A 20056-nucleotide genomic window follows, 5' to 3' on the forward strand; every position below is an offset into this window, starting at 1 on the left:
TACTTTGGCCACCTCATGCGACGAGTTGACTCACTGGAAAAGACTCTGATGCTGGGAAAGGTTGGGGGCAGGAGGAGAAGGGGACGACAGAGAATGGGATGGCTGGATGGCATCGCCGAGTCTGTGGACATGAGTATGAGTGAACTCCGGGAGTTGGTGATGGACAGGGAGGCCTGGAGTGCTGTGATTCATGGGGTCACAGAGAGTCGGACACGACTGAGCGACTGAACTGACTGAACTGAACTGCTGTTTGAGTTGTGTAAATGAAACTATTGATACCAAAAGTTAAATTTAACTCCAGTGGATTAAAAAACTTCCTCCAGATCACAGCTCCTTAAAGTTGGTTTTGTGGATTGGGAAATATTTGGTTTAAGGTATCTGGCTGATTTTTTTTTTTTTTAATCAGGTAAGATCAAACACCTAGTGAGTGAAGACTGACTTGCTAGGAGAATAGAAGAAAGGGAAATGAAGGCAGAGAGAAGCTTGAAAAAAAATCCAGGGAAACATACTTGGGCCGCAAAAGAAGTTGCATGACTTGTGGGAGCTTTGAGACAATTATAGTGAGTGTGGGCTCAGGTGCTCAGTCATGTCAGACTTTTTTGCCACCCCATGGACTGTAGCCCCCTTGTGGCTCAGACAGTAGAGTCCGCCAGCAATGCAGGAGACCCGGGTTCGATCCATGGGTTGGGAAGATCCCCTGGAGAAGGCAATGGCAACCCACTCCAGTAATCTTGCCTGGAAAATCCCATGGATGGAGGAGTCTGATGGGCTACATACAGTCCATGGGGTTGCAAAGAGTCAGACATGACTGAGCGACTTCACTTTCACTTTCATGGACTGTAGTCCTCCAGGCTCCTCTGTCCATAGGATCTTCCAGGCAAGAATACTGGAGTGGGTTGCGATTTCCTCCTCCAAGGCATCTTCACCCAGGGCTGGAACCCGGGTCTCGGGTCTCCTGAGATGATAAGCAATTGGCAAAGGCCTCACACGTGCCACTGATGGCAATACCCAGAAAAGCCACTAGATGGCAATATTACTCCAGAAATCGTTCCAGGTTCCTCCCACCCTGGTGACTACAGCTTTCTTTGTTCATGAACATCCTTCTCTAGCCAGTGTCACCAAAGATGCCATCGTGCATTTTCTTCATGCCATGCCCCGAGTCCCCTAGTCAGCCACTTTCCCACCATCTTCCCTAATATAAAAGTAAGCTCTACTGATTTTACTGCTATGTGTTACATTCTTAAAGATAACATTATGGTCTCTGTAAAGCAGCTGAATCAAATGTTTTAACAAGAAATAAACAAGCCAATAAGCCAACAAAAACCCAGGTGAGGTTGATTCTTTTTCTTCAGAGGGTCACCAGGCCTGGAGGTGACCAGAAATAAAAGTGCCCACTTGAGATAAAGATAAATCTTCAGCAATTATCCTCCAATTAAAACTTTTTTTAAAAAAGGTAACTCTGTAAACTGAGGAAAGGGGCCGCCAGCCCCTTTAAGGTGGGACCAGAGGAGGAGGCTGAGCTCCTCTCCAGAGAGAGCAGAGGAAGAAAACCCAAATACTATATTTAAAACATTTTTTTATTCTGGAAAAATTTCCACAGTGCAAAAATACGGCAGATCCAGATTACATCGTAAGGAGGGTCTGGAAGTATAAACCAGGACCAGAGGCTTGAGGAAGACGTAAATTTCACATTTGTTCAACTCTTACGGTGTAAGTTTTCGATCCCTCGTGATGGATCCCACAGGAGAAAGGGGCTGGGGCTGGTCTTGGAGGGCAGTCAGGAATGCTGAGCTGTGGAGACCTCGATTTCACCACCAGAAAGGAGGTGAATCCTGGCTTCATGTCATGTCACACAGTTCTCTACCTGGGAGGCTTCTCGGGACATCTGAATACCCAAGTGATTCTCTGTGTGGCCATTTTCCTAGGGGAAGACTCACTGCTTATAGCAGATCATCAAAGACCTCAGTGGCCACCCCTCATCCCCTCATCCTGGCCAGAAACAAATGTCTGAGACCATGGCAGCCTGCTGATACTGCTGGCCACAAGTCTCTCTCCTCTCCTGGGCACATCATTCTTAGAAACAGGATCGCCTGGGAATCCCTTAATTAAAAACAATGGTCACAGGAAATTAGGAAAAATGGGTATACAGAATTTTCCTGCTAAATTCATTTACTATTTCATATTGTTATATGATCTTCCTTCCAGTGACTGGATGCACTGCAGCTTAGATGAAATGTTTTCTGCATTTGAGATTTTATATCCACCTGACATCATTACAGACCTTTCAATAAATCGCTTCTAGGTACTTTTATACTGGAAATATGTAAGTGTATTCATTTCATAGCTCTAAGAAGAAACCAACAATTAACTAGTGTGTTTAATTAGTATTAAATATACTCATTTGAAGTTTGCTTAACAAATTCATTAATAAATGAGTTTGAGCAAATGTAACTTACAATCCCTTAAATGTATTTCTCATGGCAGCTGTTGCAGAAATCATTTTGGAAATAAACAAACATATACCTATTCATTCACAGAAAATGCCCCTTAGGGCTTTAATAGCAAACATAGCCATCACAGTCAGTTCACAAAAAGAGCATAAAGTGCAAAAGCTCCATTTCAAAAGGCCTTCAGTTACTCCCAATTTAACAGATTAAATGCTACCACAGCCAGTGGGTCCACTACCCTTATACAACACAGCCTATATAATGTACAGAACAAGGTATATGCCTGAAAATATGTATCTATTTGCTCTGATTACATACTGTGGTTACAAAATCCTCTCAGAACTGGTTTAACAAATAGGGAAAGCTACAATTCAAACAATGAGTTCTTTAAAGTAGGGGCCATTTAAAAATCTGTAGGAAAATGATGTCTACAAAATCCATTGAGAATCCCAACCCAGCCCAAGACTTCTCTTTGACCAGCTGGATCAGCAGCAACCAGGCAAAGAGCTGACTATTAGGGGTTCCAGGTTCATTTGGGAAGAAGGAGCTATGAGAGAGGCTGTGGCCAGGTGAGCTTCAGCCCTCACCTGTCCCCAGACAGATGGTTCCACATCAGCCCCGAGCGATGACCAGCCAGGGGAGGCTCACCCCTCAGTCCTGAAGCCTCCAGAATGGCACCAGCTCGCGTCAGCATAATGAATGAGGGAGAAGTTTTTATTACATACCTGAGAAATCCAATAAATAGCATAGGTGATGGTATTTTTACAAATCCTGTGCTTGATGACCATCATGCTTAGTCTCCCAAAAGAACATCTCTGATCCACAAGGAATGTCTTCGAGGCATTCTTCGGGGGGACAGGCACAGAGCACCCCCCAAATGTAGCCTATTAGCAAACAGATGCAGGCATCTTATCCGCAGACACCAATATAGTCACTGAAGTGCTGGGTTTACGTTAAAATAATAAAAGGAGGAACTATTTTCTAAAAATCAGACACTATAAAATAAGAATCATTAACTTAAATGATCACTTGGTTACATTAATGTTTTGTTTTTTAATATTCCAAATCCAGTTGCTGCTGGGTGTCAATCTTAGGCAAATCCTCACCAGAAGAAACATCTAATAGCCATACTGAGTAACTGCCATGACTCCTAACTGTCAAATCTCCACCTCCCTGAATTACCAGGAGGGATAAAAAGATTCTTGATTGCACATCAAGGAATGAAATAAGCTATTCACTCTTTACATCAAAACCTGAAGAACTATATATTTAACAGCTATTTTCTATCACTTGTCCGTCTAAGTGCAGAAGCATATCAAAAAGTAGAATTCATTTTTTCTTAGGGCCCATTGATGTTAGGCTCAATTAAAAAGGGAATACTCAGTAGTAAGTCTTACAATCCAGTGATGAACACTCAAGAATACAACTAACTCTCAGATATCCCAAAACCTGCTTTTCAGGAAAAATATGACTGGCGTTTATATTCCATTCAAGGTACAAAATCAACTGTCAGCTCTAAAAGACATCTATTTACAACTGTATTAGGGCAAAAAAAGATGAGAAGGAAATATGCCAAAATATATTAACAGTGGTTGTCCTTGAGCCATAGAAATAGATTACTTTGTTTTCTTCTCTTTCAACTTATCTGTGATATCCCCATTTTCCTTAAATAGCATGTAGTGCTATAAGAGCATTATGAATATAAATGTAAATATAAATATGAATGATGCCATAATCCAAACAAAGTAAGATTGGTATATTCCTACTCTCTCTTGATTTACCATCCCGCACTGGTAAACAGTGATTTCTGTTCAGGCGAAGAGTGAAGACTGCTCTTCCTCAGAGACACCCTATTCCACACTTTTTCTCAGCCTCATCCCATTAAAATCAACCTCTAGAAGGGGGCTAGTGGTAAAGAACCCTCCTGCCAATGCAGGAGACATAAGAGACCCAGGTTTGATCCCTGGGTCAGGAAGATCCAATGGAGGAGGGCGTGGCAACCCACTCCAGTATTCTCACCTGGAGAATCCCATGGACAGAGGAGCCTGGCGGGCTGCAGTCCATAGGGTCGCACAGAGTCAGACACGATTGGACTAAGGACTCACGCATGTGCTAGAAGGGCATTTTGTTTTTTATAACAAAAGCATTCTTTCTGAAACTTAGTCATTTGTCTTGGAGAAGAAAAGAAATAGCCCTGTAAGTTAGGGTACTTAGTTCTTTACTTCTAGCAGAGTCGCATTTCATCCCCATTTCCAAGGTCATTCAGAACCTTCCAGGTGGGCCAGGTGAAAACCTTTGGGGCTGGAGGTGGTGGTTCCCAAAGAACATGCCCTTCATTTCATCAGGAGAAATTGTCCCTCCTTGATGGTTGGGGCAATGCTCCCATTACCAAGGAACTTTCAAGACAGAAACTAAACTTCACACACACAAAACATTACCTACACTCTGCTTCTCTTTACTTTTTCCCACTAAAAGAGCTGGACTTAAAATACAACCAACTCCCTCCTCGGAGCATTATTCTGCTTCAGCATGGATGAGAACAGAATCCATGCCTAGTGGGTCAGTCTGAAAAGAGGATGGTCTGACAGCTCCCTTTAAAGAAAACTCTAGTCTTAAAACCCAAAGGACTTAAAGAGCAGTTTTCCAATACTGTTCCAGAAGCCACCTAGGTCTCATATTCATATTTTAAGAATTCCATGAGCATTTAACTCAAATACTGATTTTTAAGCTATAATAAAGCAACATGGACGCTCATTCCATAACAAATATTTCTACCTTTGGAAACCACCAATTTGTTACTCTGCATTTCACTGCCTTTCATATTATTCAGGAGATGCTGCAAGCTTAACCTCAAAATAAAATTAAGCTAATAAAATACAACTTATTTCACACATTCCGTTCCGTCCGTTCCGTCGCTCAGTCGTGTCCGACTCTTTGCGACCCGTGGCTGTAGCCTACCAGGCTTCTCCGTCCATGGGATTCTCCAGGCAAGAATACTGGAGTGGGTTACTGTTTTCTTCTCCAGGGGATCTTCCCGACCCAGGGATCGAACCCGGGTCTCCCGCATTGAAGGCAGACGCTTTAACCTCTGAGCCACCACACATTAGGTCTCCATAAAGATGCCTTAACGGCCAACAGGGTTCTTCTGCTAAAATCATTTGAAAACCACAGAAGTAGAATAAAATCACTCATTTCTAAAATCATTTGAAAACCACAGAAGTAGAATAAAATCACTCATTTCTAAATCCAGTTGCTCCTTGGACTTTTCACCTTTTGATCCTGTGCAAGTTCTAATGAGAGTCTAAGAGTGCCCAGACAAGTCAAAATTGCTAGGGCCCCATTCTTAAATACAGAGGACACTGACATACTTGCCACCCACACAAGAAGAACACATCTGTTCTGCCCGCTCCCATGATGGAATGTTGCAAAGCAAGAGATACCTGAGTTAACAACTATCCCTGAGGTCATGAACCCCCACCTCGCACCTTGAAGACACATGTGGGGTCTTCCATTCAGCCCAGTGAAGAGGAGATGAGTTGCAGCCAGTGTGACTTTAGGTGAGAAGAACTCAGAGGGCAAGAGGTTTGCCCTGCTGCACCCAAAGCAGCCAGTGAATAGTTACCGCCAGCACTTAAAAAAGCAAGTGGTCAAACAATTGGAGAAGCTGCAGGAAGCACCTCATCCCGTGAGAATACCGAAAGTAATTCCCAAAGTAGATATCAAAGAAGAAGACGCAAGATTCTTGCCAGTAATTTCCAGAACAGGACAGCAGACAAGAGGCTTCCAATGAAAACAACTTCTCAAACTTCACATTTGCTCCAAATTTTGAACCAGGATCCCTACTGCGAATGTCACAGGCCTTTGGGAATGTCACAGAATTCAAGCAGTAAGAGGGGAGGAGTCTGTGTATGGAACACTCACACCATAGCTATTCTTCTTTGTATTTGAGGATACTGGGCTGGGGTGGGGTTGGGGAGGCAAACCACATCAGCGTTTAAAGATTGTGCTCATCTTCCAGAATGGCTTAAAGTGCAGTGTCGTTTTTTGGCATAGAGGGTTTTGCATATTAGCTTCACCCGGATCTGTCGTCAAGTCTCCATCTCTCAGCAGAGGTAGCAGGAAAAGGTTCACACGTGTATATAAACCTCGGGTTACGAGCACTGCAGGGGGAGACCAGCCTCCCAGGGCACAAGCCCTGTGTGTGCTCCGTTTGTCTGCTTCTGATTCAGGACAGTGGCCCAAGATGAACAGCTCTGGCCTCTTCCACTGGACAGAGGGTCTCGTCCGATGCAGCATGTGTCTGTCAGCTCCTGGAACACATGGGGATGGCGGGGCCAGGAAGCAAGGCATTGCAGCAAGGGGTCCCCCACTGGACGACTCTGCCATCACCACAAAGGACGCAGCCCAACAAGCATTGCAGCTGGAGGTGATACAGAAAACACACCCAGAGCCCCTTGGCCATCTGCTTCCCACCTCTGGGCAAGCATTTCTCCCCCGAGGCACTATGGAGTCCTGGTGGTCCACAGACACACTAGTTAGATCCCAAGGGAACAGAATTATAAAAAGTCAGACCCCACTCCCAACTCTGCGAAACCCCCATCCTGGCTGTCTTTGCGGGCAGGTGAAGGTTAGGGGGCAGAGAGGCCAGTCACTGCCTTGCCATCATGTGATCTTCACCGAGGATTTCTTGTTGGCGCACAGAAGGGACACGTAGGGGACGCCGATGAAGGCCCACCGCTCGCTGGGCCAGAACCTGATGACGGGGCCTTGCTCGGGGATCTCGGACGCAGCATCGAAGTAGGCGAAGCACACGCAGCCCAGGTAGGCAGCAAGGCAAATGAGGATGTGCCTGGCGAGGGAGACAGACGCGTGAGGGCCCGAGGCAGGAAGACTGGGCCGGACTGCCACCCCTCCTCCCTCCAGGCCTAACCCACCTTTCCCAGATGCAAAGACTGGCAGGGACTCCTCTAGTTAAGAAGGGGCGAGGGAGCCCACATCCTCGGAACAGCACGCGAGTGAAAAATTCTGAGCCAACAAAGCCTCTCTTAAGATGTTCTAAAATATTCCAGCCTGATAACAGGAAAAACTTGCCAATGCCTCTGGGCCTCCACAGAAATCAAGGGTTTAAGACAGAAGCACTAACATGATATCGCTTATATGCAAAATCTAGAAAAAAGAAAAGGATATAGGGACTTCCTGGGCACACCAGTAGTTAAGGCTCTGCGCTTCCACTGCAGGGGATGAGGGTTCGATCCCTGGTTGGGGAACTAAGATCCCACATGCCACAGTGCATAGCCAAAAAAAAAAATGAAAAGAGAGAGAAAGGATACAAACGAACTTATTCACAGAACAGAAACTGATTCACAAGCTCAGAGAATGAATTTATGGTTGGGGGGAAGGGGGAAGAAGGATAGATTGGGAGTTTGAGATTGACATGTAAATAAATAAACAAATTTAATTAAAATAAAAAAGAAAACAGAGGTGCTAAGAGGATGGAAATAACTGAGCACATGGGACTGAGTCCCCGCTTCTCACTGTAATAGCGGGCTGCACACACCCAATAGCCTTCAGCAGAAATAACTACACTGATTCATCAGCTTTTGCCCTTTAGTAAGGAAACTCACTCCTTGGAAGGAAAGTTATGACCAACCTAGACAGCATATTAAAAAGCAGAGACTTTACTTTGCCAACAAAGGTCTGTCTAGTCAAGGCTATGGTTTTTCCAGCGGTCATGTATGGATGTGAGAGTTGGACTGTGAAGAAAGCTGATCGCCGAAGAATTGATGCTTTTGAACTGTGGTGCTGGAGAAGACTCTTGAGAGTCCCTTGGACTGCAAGGAGATCCAACCCGTCCATCCTAAAGGAGATCAGTCCTGGGTGTTCATCAGAAGGACTGATGCTAAAGCTGAAACTCCAATACTTTGGCCACCTCATGCAAAGAGTTGACTCACTGGAAAAGACTCTGATGCTGGGAGGGATTGGGGGCAGGAGGAGAAGGGGACGACAGAGAATGAGATGGCTGGATGGCATCACCGACTCAATGGACATGAGGTTGAGTGAACTCCGGGAGGTGATGGACAGGGAGGCCTGGCGTGCTGTGATTCATGAGGTCTCAAAGAGTCGGACACGACTGAGCGACTGAACGGAACTGAAGGGAACTTTATTATCTTCACTGTGCTGGTAGAAAGTTTTCATATTGATCTTTATCGTAGGGACCATTTAAAGGTATGTAACTTTTGCACCTTATACTGAAACTTAAAACTCCAGATAAATAAGATTTAAAATACATTTTAAAAACATATTTAAAAGAATATTTTCATAAATATTTTATAAATATTCTTTTTAAAATAAAATAATATTTTTATAAACCTTGGAAGAGATCTTTCTTAAAATGACACAAAGTTCTGAAACCCTAAAGGGAATCAGTGTGACAGCCACATGTAATGGACGTCTCTACATTTAAAAACCCACGGGACAGGGGCTTCCCTGGTGGTCCAGTGGTTAAGAATCCACCATCCAGCTCAGGGGACACAGGTTCAATCCCTGGTCGGGGAACTACGATCTCACACGCATGGGGCAACGAAGCCCGAGCACGGCAACTACTGAGCCCACGCTCCGGAACCCGCCAACAGCGACTGGAGAGAAGCCCATGCGCTGCAGGGAAGAGTCCACACACTGCCACTAACAGCCAACACAGCCAGACACACAAACATTAAACGCACACACCTGGAATAAAGACGGTTCTGAGAACAGTGTCATTTAAGGGATGTCACAGCCACGCTGTAATGCATATAGAAGGGAGAAGGGGAAAAAAAAAAAAGGAAAAGACTGACAGAGGTGAGAGCATGAAAGTTTGAAACAGTTTGGCGCAAGATATCATTAACAGACCAAGAGACAAACGGGAAAGTGGGTGGGGCGGGGAATCGTTGAACCATATGACAAAGAATTAAAAGCCCTACCTGATGAAGAGCCTAAAAACCACCCATTTCATAGGGTGTCTGGGATTGCTTTATAATAATCTGGGTGGGGTGGGTAGTGGGTGAGCGTGGCTAGGATGAGACTGGCCTCTTGTAGGTAATAGGGAAGTTAACTGTGGCCTCCCTGGGGGCTCAATGTATTATTCTCTGCACTTTTGAAAATGTTACAAATGTGCATAATAAATGGCACAGAGGCGTTTAACAGGAATGACTCTCTACTATGTGTCGGGAAGGAGGGGCTGGATATGAATTTTTAAATACGAACACTCCACAGAGATGATAAAGAAACTTAAAAGGCACATTTCAAGAGGAAAGATATAGTAAATTGACATTTGAAAGATGTCCAACAAAATACTAACTTTTTAAAAGATAAAAATAAAATCTTTTCAATCAGGTTAACAAATACTTTTTAAAGTTACTAACATCCAGTAGAAGTGAAACTGTATCTCACAGATACACTTTTATGATCTTACAGATTTTAGCAAAATTGTGTCAGTTGGTATCTCTGGGTTTGGCAACACATTATAACCTAAGGGAACATTCAGGCATATGAACAAATACAGATATTCATTACCAATTGTTTGTAAAAGGGAAAAGTTAGAAATAACCTTAATATCCATTAACAGAGAAGTTGGTTAAATGAATTACATAACATTACCCATATTGTGAGGTATTAACTGGACACACAAACTGATGAAAATAATATAAATACATTGGTAAGGAAAGCTGTCCATGGTTTAAACAGCAAAAGAAGAACCAGCTTGCATCATTTAAAGGATGACGCTATTTTTGTTTTTAAAAGTAGAATTAGAGAACTAAACATCTGGACGGATATACTTCAGGTTGTTAACAACTGTTCTCTCTCTTTGGACAGAATTAGAATTATAAAAGCCTTTCTTTTTATACTTCCCTGTTGTTTAACTTTGTTGTAATAAATAAATATATCACTATAACTGGAACCAAAAAAAAAAAAAAGTTCAACTTTGGTTTGTTTTTTGGCCACACTACACAGCATTTGAGTTCTTAGTTCCCCAAATAGGGACTGAAGCTGCGCCCCCTGTAATGGAAGCTGGAAATCTTAATCACTGGACCATCAGGGAAATCCCAGAAAATTGTTCAACTTTGGGGGGAAAAAAATATCAAAGTACACCAAATTTAGAAACAAATTAAGTTTGAACCAAAGTTACTACACTCTACTTTTTTTATTTTACTTAAATTACTCTGTGATAAAGGAACTTGGATCAATTAAAAACACACCAGGGGCTTCCCTGGTGGTCCACGGGTTAAGACCAAGCTTCCACTTCAGGGGACACAGGTTCAATCCCTGGACAGGGAACTAAGATCTCACATGCTGCATGTGGAGCAGCCAAAAGACAAAATAAAAATTTTTTAAAGAAAGTATTATATTTTGAATGAGATCCTCTTTACACAGGTGGATAAATTTATCAAAACTTACCAGACTACACAAAATCTGTGCATTTAATAATCTGTAAATTATAACTCAGATGTACGAAGTGTATATAAATTCACTAATGTGAGTCGAGGGTGAACCTAAGAAATATCAGGCAATGGATCCTAAGACTGGAATCCCCAGCATGAGCTGCTTTGCTTTGCCTTCAGCGAATAAATCTGGAAGTCCCCAAGTCTTAACCTGAGAGCAGCTTAGGTCTCATGGTAGATAATACACAAGTTCAAATATCCCAGGGAATTCAAGAGAATTCTTTCAAATCGAATAATCTTAGGCATCTCCTGATAGAGGTCAGCCTTCTTCCAAATCTGGATCTAACAAGTTTTAACAACTCCTTACCTCTAGAATTCCTCCCTGGGTGCTCTCAACTTACAAGGAGCACTCTAAAGAATTCTCTTGTCCCTTAATATCTCACGATCAGAAGTCCTGGAGGACAGAGAGGGAAAGATGATGCTAGGTTTGGAGTTGAGGCAGTTCCCAGGAAGAAAACCACTCCTCCTCTGCTTTCTGAGGACAGGACTCTGCATGCTGTTTCGTACATTTTTCTTAACCTAACAGTGCATCCTGAGCCTTCTAAACTATAGATGCTTGGTCATGTTCCCCATGATTAAGCTCCTGGGCTGGTTTTATGTAACCAGCTGGGCGATCCGTAACAATTCACTTTTATTTCTCTGGACTTGTGTCCCCACCTGTCAAATGAATGGGTGAGACTGTCCCCAGGTGACCTGTGAGGCCCAGGCTGGTCACTCAGGCTCAGGTGTGCTTGGTTCCGATTTAGGACTGTCCTGTCCCCACGTCACATCTGTCCCAGCCTTCCCCACATTCCCCTAGCCTCCAAATCTAGCTAGAGCTCAGGTTACAGCTTCGATTTCCAAGCTCCTTTCTGCTTTGATAATGGAGCTAGTGGTAAGAGATAGCACAGACATGAAGCAGAGACAATCAGGTCTGTCTGTTCTGGCTAAGCCTGCTCCCTGAAACGTCCGATAGCCTCTGTGAAGACAGGGGCCCCAGGCTCCGCTCCACCTCCTCTGCACACTCACGCACCCTGCAGGAGAACAGAGTGATGACGGGGCGTGCAGACCCTGCCTCGCCACCCCCTGCCCCCAACCACGCGGCTCACCACACACAGTGCAGGTAGGGGAAGTGGACGGCCGCCAGCAGCTCGCAGAAGGCCCGGTCAGTGATCCAGCAGAAGAGGGCAAGGGTCCACCAGAGGCCGGAGAAGAGGCCCAGCTTAAAAACACGCACGTTGTCACACCTGCCAGAGACGCAGAGAACGGCTCGTGTCAGTCCTGGTCTCCTTCTAACTCACTGGTCACTTCTCTGCCTCCTCACACACCCCCAGCCCCTAACCCTAACCCTCCCTAACCCTTGGCACCAGGGTTCCCACCCAATGCCTCATCACACAGGCTCAAGGATATAAACGCTACATACACCCCAATGGTTCCCAAAGCCACACTCCTCACCCAGGCCTCTTCTTAACTCCAGACTTACAAACCACACATCACATTATGATACGTCCACCTGATGGCCTGTGCTGATCTAAATTTCACATGTCTACAAAGAACTCCTGAGCCTTTCTTCTGTTCAATACCCATTCTCCTCCTGGCCCCCTTGCGGAAGGGTGCTTTCAGGACCTCAGGCCAAGAATTCTGGAGTCATTGTTCTCTTTCTCACATACCCTACATCTAATTCATCAGCTCCTCAATATATATTTCAAATCCAATCTCTTTCCATCACCACTGCCTGGGTCCAAGCCCCCTGAGTTATGGCAACCACCTCCATCTGCCCCTGTTCCTACAGTCACCTCTCAACGCCCTGCCCAAAAGCCTCCCACATCTTCCCTTTTCCCAGAGGGAAAGCCAAAGTGCTCACAGTGGCATGAGGCCCAGTGTGCCGGCTTCCCCTGTGCTCCACCCACTCCTCCCTACCGGCCCCACGTTGCCTCATCAAACCCCCCAGCAATCTGTGCCATTCCTCCAAAACCCCAGGCACGCTGCTCCAAGCCTTAGCACTGGCTGTTCTGTCTCCTGGAATGCTATTCCCAGATAGCCACGGGGCTCGCCACCTCCCAGTTTTTGTTCAAATGTCCCTTGGTGAACCCTTGGCTGAGCACTGTTCCTAACAATCACACCACTAGTCTCTACCTCCTAAGTGACCCCCAAGCCCCCATCACCTTCTTCCCTCTAATTCTCACCGATACCCTCTGAGCTTCACTTATGTATCTCCAGGCTGTCTCCCCCACCTGGGATGGTGTCAGGCTCAGGGAGGCTCCTGGTACTCCTGAAAGAAAGAATGAGCTCTTCCACACCCTGGGGCAAAGGGCTTCTGAATAAACCCCAACAGCTCGAGGGGAACTTCAGCAGCCGTTTTCCTTCCTTATTACCAAATTGCTCACAAAGAGGGTGACTTCTTTTCCTGGGGAGAAATGCCCAGAGGCAGTTGGTGGCTGAGGGTCCTTCCACCCCTCCATTGGGGTCTCTGTCCCTCAAAGGCCTGCACCCCAGTCAGTCCAGCTCGCTCACTTGCAGGAGTCTGTGTCTAACATAAATATAACCCCTTCATATTTATGCAGATGTTATCCGTTCATGTTTGCTGAACAACTTAACCGTGTGTAAAGTCTGACTTCCTGGTACCTTTCCCAGCTGTCTGATGGAAACATGGGCAAAAGCATCAGGGAATATGGGATGGACAGCAGGCTCAGAAAGACCTGCTCAAAAAACAACCTGAAAAGCCCTGTCAGTAGGAGGATTACATGCACCCCTTGAAAAGATTTCTGAAAAAATTTATAGAGCCCCACGACATTAGTGACTGCTTTCCAGAGATGAACAATTTCCATGTTCCCTTTCTCTTCAGCATATGGACAGGAATTAAAGCCATGGAGTAGATGAGAGGTTTGAGGGGAAAGTGTAGGGAGAGAAAAGCAGAGGCGAGGGTGCACCTTACGGGTTCCCCGCATGGACAGGTGCATAGCAAAGAAGGCGCTCTCACGAGGGGCTGAAGAGGCGCTGCCGCAGAACTGGTTAAAAAAAAAAAGGAGAATGCGGTGTCACAGGAGTCATAGGAAAGAATGTCTCAAGGTTGGGGGGTGAGTTGTGCAGCGAGCAGGGAGAACAAGTAAGATTCACGAGGACTAAAACGTGATCCGTGGATGTACAGCCGAGAGGGGTTTGGGTATCAAAGTGGGCACAGAAGCCAGGTTAGAGCAGCTTGAAGAATAAATGAGAGGAAACAGATGGAGACAGCTTTTAAATAAGCGTGGCTGTGACGGATGAGAGATTAAGGGGGACGGCTGGAGACAGATGTAGGAGAGCTAGGCTGGGTGTTGGAGACAGTGGGAGAGATTCAACAGGCTAATGGGGAGGATCCTTTGGAGAGAGATGGATGACATGGTAGACAATTTACAGGAGTAAAACAGGAACAGGAGAATGGAGGGGATAATCAGGAAGTAGAAAGACAGATCCTAGAGATAGAAGGAGAAATACTTCCACAATGCTGCAAGTTTTTAAGGTCATGATGAAGAGTAATTAGCTGTAAAGACGACTGGCTTTTCAGGGGTAAAAAAATTTCAAGTATAGAATAGAAATTATTTCCTTTGTAATTACTGAAAAAGATTAGAGTGTTAAAGGAAAATGTTTCCCTGCTTAAAGATCACAACTGTGAAGGAGAATTTATTTATTCTGTAAAATCTCCCCCTTGATTTGCTCTTGTTTAGCTAATGTGAATTTAAAAGTTTCCCTTTCTTTAGCCAGTCTTGAACAAAATTAAAGATTAAAACATATGAAACTCGGGAGTTAAAATGAAAACTAGATTGCAGTGAATTCTCAAGAAACATAGCTAAGTGGAGAACATTCTATTGACTTCAGGCCTAAAACCAGCCAGCATCCCTCAGTTCAGTTCAGTTCAGTCGCTCAGTCATGTCTGACTCTCCGCGACCCCATGAATCACAGCACGCCAGGTCTCCCTGTCCATCACCAACTCCCGGAGCTCACTCAAACTCATGTCCACAGAGTTGGTGATGCCATCCAGCCATCTCATTCTCGGTCGTCCCCTTCTTCTCCCACCCCCAACCTTTCCCAGCATCAGAGTCTTTTCCAGTGAGTCAACTCGTCGCATGAGGTGGCCAAAGTATTGCAGTTTCAGCTTCAGCATCAGTCCCTCCAATGAACACCCCGGACCGATCTCCCTTAGAATGGACTGGTTGGATCTCCTTGCGGTACAAGGGACTCTCAAGAGTCTTCTCCAACACCACAGTTCAAAAGCATCAATTCTTCGGCGATCAGCTTTCTTCACAGTCCAACTCTCACATCCATACATGACCACGGGAAAAACCATAGCCTTGACTAGATGGACCTTTGTTGGCAAAGTAATGTCTCTGCTTTTTAATATACTATCAAGGTTGGTCATAACTTTCCTTCCAAGGAGTAAGCGTCTTTTGGACTATCACAAATCCATTCAGATATCTTTATCGGCAATTTAATGGTTTTCCAAAGAGCTTTAAGCCCTGGTAGTATTCTGAAATGGGTCTCTTCCTTCCCAGGTCCATGAAGGGTACTCAAAGCCAACAAGACAAGACAGGACAATCCTTCCACTGCCGGCCAGCAAGTTTATATCGCCCTTCAACAAACAACTCTGCCCTTGCCTGGTATTGCTGAAAATCAAAACAACCCCCAGAGGCAAAGCAATGGTAGAAAACATATACATGTCTCCACTCAAAACAAAGAGTGTGAGAAAGCTGATTATATACTACACTGAGAAACTCTCACAAAGGGGGGTAAACACAAGACTTCAATTAAGACCATCTGTGTCCGTGACAATAAGCTATCAATTAGACTGGATTTCTAAAAGTGGTACAGAGAAAAAGCATTTTCAAAGAGTATTACAATATGGGTAGTGATTTAGATGTGTTTTAGTTGGGGCTGAATAAGACAGTCATAAACACACACAAGAACTAAACTACTTTTCAGAAAAACCAGAACGAACTTTTTGGCCAGTCCAATAACGTGTCTGGGTATCAACCTGAACTCTGCACATATAACGTGACACAAGAAAACGTTTATGCAAACAGTAAAAGGCTTTACTTGATAGTTTGCAAGAAAGAAACTCAGCCTCAGGGAAAGCAGCGATGCTGCTTTGTATACAGACATTCATGTCTTTTTCCTTCTGTGCATAAATGCAATAGCCTCTTTAGGACTTTGCTTTTCTTCTTACTCTTGTCATATGAACACATCTATTCTCCTTTTTGGGCTTCCCTGGTAGCTCAGTGGTAAAGAATCCACCTGCCAATGCAGGAAACATGGGTTCGATCCCTGGATTAGGAAGATGCCCCTGGAGAAGGAAATGGCAACCCACTCCAGTATTCTTGTCCATGGGGGAAATCCCATGGACAGAGGAGCAGGGCGGACTATCGTCCTTGGGGATGACTCAGTGACTAAACAACACAACAGCAACATTCTCCTTTTTAGAGTTGACTCTAGGCAGCTTGGTCTAGGCATTCCCCAGGTCCTGAAATGTTTCTCCTAAGCTAGTTTTTGGATCATTAGAATATTTTGCTTATACTCCTCCTTTCTTTCTGAAAACGAGATGAATATTTTGAACCAAACCATCCAACTTGATCCTAATCCGCAAGTTAGGGACAACTCTTTGTGAGGAGTAACTCCTCTTCAAAGGTAGTAAAAGAACCAAGAGCTAGTTTGATCCTATCCAAGGACAGCCTGAGGGCCAGGGTGTAAGACTGGTACCCACCTCCGTAGCTCAGCAATGAGTAGCACCGTGCAGGGAGCCCCCAGGGTCATCAGAGAGATGTTGTTGATGGCGGGCTTGACAAACGCCAGGCACGTTGTAACTGCAGACAGGACACAGACCACCACCTTGAACCTGCCCCTATATGGGTGAAGGCAAACCAAATCCATCAGCAAAGGGGGGCGTGTTTGTTCGCTGGATGTTGGCAGAGTACAGGCACGGATGCTGGGAGGGCAGGCTCAAAAGACATTTCACACAAAGTCCTAGGAGCCTGCAAACCATTCTCCCACCCTGGCTCAGTTATTCTCAGAATTCATCCTTAGGAAACAATCAGAAATTTTCAAAATAGTTAGCTCTGAAATGGTTAAATTATAATCAACCCGAGCCTTTAAGGATAAGATGTGAATACTTGATTATTTTTAGCAGTACTTTTCTCTATTTTTTTTCCAGGTGTCTTACAGAATGTTTGGGCAAACTCTTACTGCAAAGGGTCAGACAGTGAATATTCTGCAGGTCACGGGTTCTCTGACACAGCTACTCAGCCCTGCCACCATAGACAATAAGTAAGCAAATGGGCATGACTGTGCAACAATAACACGTAATCTGCAAAAAACACGCAAGTCACCCATGTGGCCAAAGATGTAGTCTGCCCACCCTTCTTCTATAAGGTGAACATGTATGACTTTTATAAGAAAAACAGATCATTTACAAACCATAAAGCATCCTAGAAAGAAAGGAAAAAAAAGCCCCATGTGTCTAGCACGCAAGTCTAAAATCCTGGTATCTGTATTGACTGACAATCTACAGCCTCTTATGCGCTGGAATTGTGTGTTATGTTTCAGACATGAGAAATGTTAGAAAAATAATTGATACCATCCTTTGGAATCAAAAATAACTGACAACAGCTCTTCAGTGAAGGTTCTCTCAGTGGAAAGAGCTAGAAGTGGCGACGTGACCCTGGACATGTTGCTTTCCCTCTCCCTGGGACTCTGCTTCCTTATCTATAAATTTCCTATCTAGTCTGGACTAGAGGATCTCAAAGGCCCATATCCATGCCTGAAACTTAGGGGCACATGACTTTCCTGAAGTTTCTCTTATTCCTCATTAGCACCATTTACTTTGGCCAGGAGCCCTGGAAAGCGTCACCGATAGGAAACTAATTTGAATGAAATTCCATTAGAAAGAAACCAAAGTGCAAGGAAACTTTCAAAATACAAGTATATCTCGTAAAGAGGAAAACCATTTATCATCAAGGCTCAGGAAATCATTGATCAAGCTGCCAACTTTCTGACTGGAATGAACAGGAATTGTAGCCCTGAACTTTGACCAGCGGGAAAATATATGTACATGGGAAAGGATCCAGGCAGCAAATCCTCAGGAGAATTGTGTTTTTCTCCCGGCCTTGGCCCCGGCATCTTTCAGCTACTAGAGAAGTCTGCGGCTTGGCCTGAGTACAGTAGCGTCACACAGCCCCAGGTCCCCACCACGTGCCTGGCCCCTGGGGACCCCCCCAGTAACTCCATCACTGGATTTGAGGTTCCATGATACGTCAAGGCTTTTTGGTCATTTAGATTAGATAAACACATAATTATGAGCTTCTCTGGTGGCTCAGTGGGAAAGAATCTGCCTGCAAGGCAGGAGAGCGGGTTTGATTTCTGAGTCGGGAAGATCCCCTGGTGAAGGAAATGGAACCCACTCTGGTATTCTTGCCCAGGAAATCCCATGGATTAAGGAGCCTGGAGGGCTACAGCCCATGGGGTCACAAAGAGCTGGACACAACTGAGCGACTAAATAACAACCATAGCAAACACATAATAAGATACTTTCAAACTGTACCACCTCCCTGTGTCCAGTGGTTTAGGACCCAGACACAGAACAACAGAGTGAATCAGACCACACGTGTCCAGTGAGACCCACGTATGTTCACATTCTGCCTCCATCACTTAGCAGCCCATGGGATTTTTGGCAAGTCACTAAAACTCCCCGAGCCTCAGGTTTTCCATATGAAAGTCAAGACACCTGCCCTGTAGTGTTCTTATAAACATTAAGGCACTCAACACAGTGCCTGATACAATGATGTGCGCTAATAAAATCCATTATTTTTGTTTTCATGACCATGATTTGAGAATAAATGTTATTTTAAATAATATTATTGTTGAAAATGTCATACCCAGGGAAAAGTCGACTGAGCTGATGCTGCAATCAGAAAGGCTCTCTGTAGTCCTGCCAAAGATTTCAAAGGCAGCGAGCTTGATGAAACATGCTTTCTCTAAGAGGAACATGGGCAGACACCTCCCTACCGCTCCCCAGGGGTGTGGAGGAATGCACAACGAAGGCGCCGTGTGAATGCACGGTTCTGCAACCAGCAGGAGCCTCAGAGGTCACCAGAGGCCCTGAGGACAGAGAGAGCTGCGAAAACCCAGGAGGCAAGGGGCCCCACAGGGTGTTCTCTAAACAACCCCAACTGTTGCCTCTGGTCCTGTTTTCAACTTTGCAGCCCATGATCAGCTCAAACTGAACACAAGGTTGGCGAACCCTTAGCACACCATCTTCCTGTATTCCCCAAACCCAAATCTAGCAACCCAATATCATCATCATAATATTATTATAATAAAGCTGTTACTATTGTTATCATTAGCTTCCCTTTAAAGAGATGGTTTTTAACCCTGTCAGGCCCTCAGCCCCTTTTTTCACATCAAACATTTGGTAATGCCCATTTTACTCTTCTGAAGTAAAATGGAATTCATGGATGATAAAACTTTCCATTACTGTGACCACCAAAAACATGCCCACACTCCCAAGATGGCCGGTATGGGATAGATATATCCCTGGACAAGATTCACTGCTTTAAACTCCCCTTTAAGGCTAAAATGGGCTTCCCTGGTGGCTCAGCAGTAAAGAATCCACTTTCTGTGTAAGAGACCTGGGTTCAATTCCTGGGTCAGGAAAATCCTCTGGAGAAGGAAATGGCAACCTACTCTAGTATTCTCACCTGGGAAATCCCTTGGACAGAGAAGCCTGGTGGGCTAGCCCATGGGAATCACAAAAGAGTTGGGCACAATTTAGCAACTAAACAACAACTAAAAACATAACCTGTTTAGAACAAGCCTCTGATGTTCACAGGATTCCAACATTTGGTCCTGGAAGGTCTAACCCTGTCATTTCCTAACTACGGAGTTGATATGGCCCAGAGAGTCTGAGATGACGGCTCAAGTCACCCAGCAAAGAGAGCAGGACAAGCAGATCCCAGCCTGCAACCATGCTATTCAGGATTCAAAAAATTAACTGGATCATAAGGTGAGGGCTATCCCTAGATTTTGTGGACAAAACATCATAAGGACATCAGCAGGATAAATTCTTTAGAAAATGGATACAATTAGCCTACAACAGTTTGCTTTTTTCTCAAAACAGAAACGTCAAAT

The 20056-nt window shown here is 44.7% G+C and overlaps 1 protein-coding gene across 2 annotated transcripts in view; it reads right to left on the reverse strand.

Moving 5' to 3' along the window:
* Positions 1-1566: 1566 nt before the first annotated feature.
* ACER2 (alkaline ceramidase 2) overlaps positions 1567-20056 on the reverse strand; it is a 40086-nt gene continuing 21596 nt past the window's right edge. For both annotated transcript variants that reach the window (XM_055428162.2, XM_088837879.1), the window contains 3 exons: positions 16638-16775; positions 12013-12150; positions 1567-7296 (listed from right to left, as the gene is read on the reverse strand). In XM_055428162.2, the coding sequence (XP_055284137.1) occupies positions 7110-7296; positions 12013-12150; positions 16638-16775 (463 nt within the window). In that variant the 3' untranslated portion in view covers positions 1567-7109. The remainder of the gene's footprint in view (positions 7297-12012; positions 12151-16637; positions 16776-20056) is intronic.

This window comes from Moschus berezovskii, chromosome 7, assembly GCF_049115385.1.
Source record: "Moschus berezovskii isolate FMDL1 chromosome 7, NW_MosBer_1.0, whole genome shotgun sequence".
Classification (NCBI taxonomy): Eukaryota; Metazoa; Chordata; class Mammalia; order Artiodactyla; family Moschidae; genus Moschus; species Moschus berezovskii.